This window comes from Triticum aestivum, chromosome 7B (assembly GCF_018294505.1).
Source record: "Triticum aestivum cultivar Chinese Spring chromosome 7B, IWGSC CS RefSeq v2.1, whole genome shotgun sequence".
Lineage (NCBI taxonomy): Eukaryota > Viridiplantae > Streptophyta > Magnoliopsida > Poales > Poaceae > Triticum > Triticum aestivum.
The window spans coordinates 393,305,613-393,312,010 of record NC_057813.1 but is presented as its reverse complement, the minus strand read 5'-3'; the positions used below and the strand labels follow the sequence as shown (position 1 = coordinate 393,312,010).

General features: G+C 44.1%; 1 protein-coding gene across 1 annotated transcript; it reads left to right on the top strand.

Annotated features, from left to right (window-relative positions):
- Positions 1–1,229: 1,229 nt before the first annotated feature.
- On the top strand, positions 1,230–5,018 carry LOC123163161 (glyceraldehyde-3-phosphate dehydrogenase 1, cytosolic). The gene is made up of 12 exons (XM_044580916.1): positions 1,230–1,451; positions 1,568–1,591; positions 1,687–1,787; positions 2,088–2,203; positions 2,283–2,382; positions 3,323–3,469; positions 3,559–3,619; positions 3,708–3,805; positions 4,119–4,261; positions 4,392–4,475; positions 4,564–4,653; positions 4,743–5,018. The coding sequence occupies exons 1-12, from the start codon at positions 1,448–1,450 to the stop codon at positions 4,786–4,788; spliced, it is 1,014 nt and encodes a 337-aa protein (XP_044436851.1). The 5' UTR covers positions 1,230–1,447; the 3' UTR covers positions 4,789–5,018.
- The last annotated feature ends 1,380 nt before the right edge of the window (positions 5,019–6,398 follow it).

Below are 6,398 nucleotides of genomic sequence, written 5' to 3'. Positions count from 1 at the left end.
ATTCGTTTGTTTAGCCGCATTATTGGAAAGCCGAGTATTTTTCTCCCTGGCACCCGAGGGAAAGCAAATATGCCCTGGTCACAATGGGCAAGAACATAAGCTAGTAACTTACACACTTCCCTAAACTATGTTACTACCTCCATAGTGGGTAGGAATATCTATGTAGTGTCATGCAACGATGTATTTATTAGGTTATAGACTCATTGTTTTTGAAGTGTGATGTTCAAGTAACTTAGCTAGTTACCACAAGCACCTCTCTCTTTATTAAATATGTACCACATAAATAAAGTTATATTAAAGTGTGTGATGTTACTCCTAAGTTCCTCTCCATTGTGACCAGCCTTAGAGGGTGCTTGGATACAAGGGACTATTTTTAGTCTGACTAAAAATAGTCTCTTTTAGAGGCTAAAGTTCCAAGCACCCCTGACTAAAGAGAGGCTAGGACTAGTCTTGAGGCTAAAATCTTTTAGTCATGGGAAACTTAGAGGGTGCTTGGATACAAGGGACTATTTTTAGTCTGACTAAAAATAGTCTCTTTTAGAGGCTAAAGTTCCAAGCACCCCTGACTAAAGAGAGGCTAGGACTAGTCTTGAGGCTAAAATCTTTTAGTCATGGGAAATCTACTAAAATATGTATTAGCTCTCTCTCTCCTCATTTAATTCCTCTCCTTAGTTCTGGATTGGAGGGTTTGGAGGATAATAAATACTCAATAACTAGATTTTAGTCTCTTTAGTATTTGGATCCAAGCATGGGTGAGACTAGCAAGTTTTAGTCCTACTACTTTTAGTCATGGGACTAAAACGTATCCAAGCATGCTCTTACTAAAATATGTATTAGCTCTCTCTCTCCTCATTTAATTCCTCTCCTTAGTTCTGGATTGGAGGGTTTAGAGGATAATAAATGCTCAATAACTAGATTTTAGTCTCTTTAGTATTTGGATCCAAGCATGGGTGAGACTAGCAAGTTTTAGTCCCACTACATTTAGTCATGGGACTAAAACGTATCCAAGCATGCTCTTATTCTTTCTTGCGCGAGAAACCACGCCGCACGAACGGCAGCAAATGCTCCTCGCATTTTATCTTGCCCGAGAAACCACGGGCGGCCACCAGACGTGTACCTACCCCCAGCCTTCGCAATGACACGCGGGCCGCGCCGGAGGGCGGACCCACGGCTCATCGAGACACCCGGAGGGCTCTGCCCTGTTGAGAAAGGCGTGGAAGGGACAGGTCACCGCGCACCTCGCCCGAAATCAATTCGTCTGAACATTAAAAAAATCAATTCGTCTGGATTTGTTTAGTTTCCCGATATTCCACTTCGCCTTTTCCTCTCGTGGCTTTATAAAACCGGCGGCTTAAACCCTCCCCACCTCTCCAGACACTTCTCCCGTCCCGTCTCCAGCAAACCTCCCATCTCCGTCTAGCGTCGGCGGCAGTTCCACTCCCTCGCCATGGGTAAATTGCTCGTCGAATTAATTCTTGCTGCTTCGCCTCCTGATCTAGTTGGTGGTTGTTTTTTGCTGATCGATTTTGCTCTTTTGCTCTTTCTGCGTGGTCTGGGACGCATGCAGGCAAGATTAAGATCGGAATCAACGGTGAGTTTCTCTGTCACCTTCTCGCGCGCGACTCTCGATTCACCGATCCGTGCTGGTGTGCCTCTGTTTTGACTCGAGTGGCTGCTTTTGCTCAGGTTTCGGAAGGATCGGGAGGCTCGTCGCCAGGGTCGCCCTCCAGAGCGACGATGTCGAGCTCGTCGCCGTCAACGACCCCTTCATCACCACCGAGTACATGGTATGCCCCTCGATCTGCGGTTTTCACCCGCTCCGATAGCCAGATCTGGTGCTCTAAAAGGTTTTAGAGCGGTTTTACCTGTGATCTATTCTGTTGGCATACCTGCTGCTTGTGTTGTTCTGTTAGTGTATGAGGTATAAGAGTTCGCCTGATTTTGGAGTGGTCTCTAGCTTGTTAAGAGTTCAGGCCTGATTTTGCTAGTATTATTAGTCGGCTTCTGTAGCATGGCTTTAGATACCATGATTCTGCTCGGCTGGTTTGTTTAATCGAGTTGAATTCTGTGGGTTGTGTAATGTGCAGACCTACATGTTCAAGTACGACACCGTTCACGGCCACTGGAAGCACAGCGACATCAAGCTCAAGGACGACAAGACTCTGCTCTTTGGCGAGAAGCCAGTTACCGTCTTTGGCGTCAGGTACTATTGGTATTATAGCCTCTTCGGATGGTTTGTGTTAAGTTGTGAAACTAATTTTTGATGTTCTTTTGCCTAAAAGGAACCCTGAGGAGATCCCGTGGGGTGAGGCTGGTGCCGATTACGTTGTGGAGTCCACCGGTGTCTTCACTGACAAGGACAAGGCCGCTGCTCACTTGAAGGTATAACTGATGTTCTGGTTTTCGCCCATTCACACTCTATTTCTGATCTATATGTATGCCTTTTCTGATCCTTTGAATACAAGGCTGAGAAAGAATCCTGTAGTTCAATTAGAAATTGTGTCCTGCTCCATGTATATTTATTTATTTATTTACGAGAAAAACACACACACACCCTCAAGGAGCGGAGAGCAAAGCAGAGTCTCCAATGCTGCTTGTCCCAATTTGTATAGTTGGTTTGGTTGCTTCTGGTATGCTAGTAGTACTGGTATGTATGCATGTGCATTGCACGTCTTAAAAGAATGGAGTTGTTTTGGAGTGTGACTCGAAAAAAGTATAATGAAGTGATATTGATAAATGGAATTCCGCCCACAATTGTTTTTAATATTCATACAAAAAACTGTACGTTCACATCTAAAATACTGGAGGTTCATTAAAAAACTGTATGTTACTCTATTATTTTTTCTTCCCATTCTCCTCGCAAACCTTCTTATCTGGGCTCAAGTTGTCATGCGCTCAAGCAGTAATATAGCCCATGAGGCATCACATATGGGCCTTTCTTTTTCCTGGAAGGGCCACGTGAATATTCTAGAACACAGCAGAGGCAACACCAGTCTACTGTTCATGCTGAATCCGGCTGATCTTAGCCCTTGGATTTTGGAGACCAACGGTTATGATTGATGCTCTGGATCCATCTCAAAACTGGTACACTATATAGATAGTAATAGTATAGAAATACTGACTTCATGGTAGTCCACTCAAGTGTCATAGTAACCATCAATTTTATTGCTTTATCTCAAATACTGAGTTCTTCTAGTTTATTTTAATTATTTGTTTATGCTAGCTGTATGCAAGTGCCACTGTTCTTCAGGGACTTAGCTTTTGCAATGTATTTCCAACACTAGTGATGTGATGATAACTTACGTTCTTAACTGAATATTAGGGTGGTGCCAAGAAGGTGGTCATCTCTGCCCCAAGCAAAGATGCCCCTATGTTTGTGGTTGGTGTCAATGAGGACAAGTACACCTCAGACGTTAACATTGTCTCAAATGCTAGCTGCACCACTAACTGCCTTGCTCCCCTAGCTAAGGTATGTTTTGTTTCTTCTCGTTGTCTCTTACCTTGACTACTTTTGGAATTGCGGATCAGTTTATAATAATGTTTATCATCATTCACCAGATCATTAATGACAACTTCGGTATTATTGAGGGTTTGATGACCACTGTTCATGCCATCACTGGTAAGATTTTGTTGGTTGTTTGGCAGTGCTCTTAAGTTATCTGCCTTGGTAATCTCTTCAAGTTGACATTGGTGTACTTGCCTCTCAGCCACACAGAAGACCGTTGATGGTCCCTCGAGCAAGGACTGGAGAGGTGGCAGGGCCGCAAGCTTTAACATCATTCCCAGCAGCACTGGTGCTGCCAAGGTATGCCACGAACAGCATTGTGCAATTGTTTTCAGACACTATTTTAAATGGATTGCTTACTTTTTCCCCTATTGCTTGTGTTGTGCATATTGGGTCCGTGTTTTCCTTGCGAGATTATTCTGTTATTCTGAATTGATATACGTACTAAACTGCATAACTTTGGTTTCACTATCAACATAGTGCATTCTTATTTCATTTGTGGTCTTCCGGTGGACCAGAATACCAGATCAATAGATTGCAGTAATTATGGTAGCGTGCAGTTTCTATCTTAATTGGAGTACATCACTTCACCTAATGATATGATGGGTTTCAGGCTGTTGGTAAGGTTCTTCCTGAGCTGAATGGCAAGCTTACGGGTATGTCTTTCCGGGTTCCCACTGTGGATGTGTCAGTTGTTGATCTCACTGTTAGAACCGAGAAGGCTGCATCATATGATGACATCAAGAAGGCTATCAAGTAAGTCTTAAATCTTCAGTATCTCCTAAGAGAATTTTAAGAGTTATTGTTGAGAAAGATATACTTCTAATTCCTGCCTGCCTGCCCATGTGTCTCAAATGTCACTGATGAGTATGCAAATTATTTTCAGGGCTGCATCCGAGGGAAAACTCAAGGGGATCATGGGTTACGTCGAGGAGGATTTGGTCTCCACTGATTTTGTCGGTGACAGCAGGTATGCTTGATGCCTTAATGCTGCTTACAAGAGCTACCGGGTGTTATCAGATAGTAACTTTTCTTCATGTTGTATTTTCTCCATTCAGGTCGAGCATCTTTGATGCCAAGGCTGGAATTGCTCTGAACGACCACTTCGTCAAGCTTGTCTCGTGGTATGACAACGAGTGGGGTTACAGGTGAGTTGCCATAATGCATTTATTTCTACAACATGCTGTTTCATCGCTTAAGCTTCAGCCTGTGACACTTGAATCTTATTCCTCTGCAGCAACCGCGTTGTCGACCTGATCCGCCACATGGCCAAGACTCAGTAGAGCGTTCTGCTTTCGTTTGTGGCGCCTGGTCAGAGGTGTCCCTGCTTTGTCTATGCGAAGAATAAATGTGGATGGTGTCGCCAGACGACGCCTGGTTCATGTTAGTTGGACATGAGTTACCTTCTGTTTTCCGCATCAACCTCTAGTATCTGTAATGGAGTTGCTAATCAAGTACTCTTTTTTGGTTGTGGTTTGTGAAGAATATATAAATCGTTCAGTCCAGTACTCAACTCCCTTTCTGTCTGGCTTTTCGCCTCGTCCGTGGCTTGGATTTCTGCTTTTGCCTTGTTTGAGGTTCTCGTTGGTTGAGATGTTTGATGCTGCGATCCTTGTTGAGAGCCAGAACTGTGTTCGAGTTAGGACGTAATGGTGTGAAGTGTCCCTTGGGCTCAGCTTCCAAAACCAGATTTTGTGCAGCATGCGCCAGAATTGTGTTGCTGCAATGGCTTTAAGGGTCCCTCAGGATAAAGCTTTCAAAAACCAGATTTTGTGCAGCAGATTATTGAAACCCAATGTAAGAGAGGTGATGGTAGCTAGCTTGTATAGATTGATCTCTCTCACGAGTAGCAATAGAGTACTACCTCCCTCCTGGTTTATAGGTCCCCTTTGTAGTTTGTGCCAAATTTTGACTAAAGATTTAACTAACAAAATGTTAATGCATGTCAAGAAAAATTATCTCATTGGATTCGTATTTGAACATAGTTTTCAAAAATATAATGTTTGGTGACATGCGTGAACATTTTGTTAGTTTGATCTATGGTCAAAATTTGGCACGAAATACAATGGGGATTAATAAACCCGAACGGAGGTAGTAGTGATTACAGAGGAAGCTTGCAACAGGGGGAAGAAGGTAGGAGGAAAGAGCCGTCGTCGGTTCGTTCGTGATCCACTGGATACTCTCTCCTTCTGTACACCATGCTTAAGTAGCTGCATCGAGGGCAGTCCATGGGCTGGTCCAAGGGGCAGCCCCTGTATGTGTAGAGGCTCCTAACATCCCTCCCTCCTTGAAATCCGGCTTGACCCCAAGCCGGCGCCACCGAAAACCGCCCGGGTCCCATTGCACTCGATGGTCCTTGACTGGCTCAAAGTCATAGCGGCAGTTGAAGGCAGAGATGGCTTTAACAACATGGGAGTAGTAGTCATGGACGATTGCGATCCCATCGAAGGAACTGTCGAGGAAGTAGTCGTTGTGTGGTCGATGGAGCTTTGCGCGATGTGGGTTGCGACAACGATGACACCCCTCCCTCCTTGAGAATGTTCTTGAGTTAGACCCGACATCCTCGGATTTCAATCCAGTCAACCCTTTAACTGAACTAGCAGTTTCACACACTAGTGAATTACTCCTGAATCTGAGCATCTCCACACGATCATTCCCCTTAAATTCATCTTCACTCAGAAAATCCATACTACTAACATGCTCATAATCTGATTTGCCCCCTGCATTTTGTCACACCCAAAAATATGACAGCACGCTCCAGTACACGATGCTCATATCTCTATCTCTACTCCTATAAAAATCTGAGTTGATGGTGATGGTGTGCCTGCCATCTATCTTTTTGGGCCGTTTGATCTGCATCCAACGCATAGGAGCCAACCCCACTTCACATTTG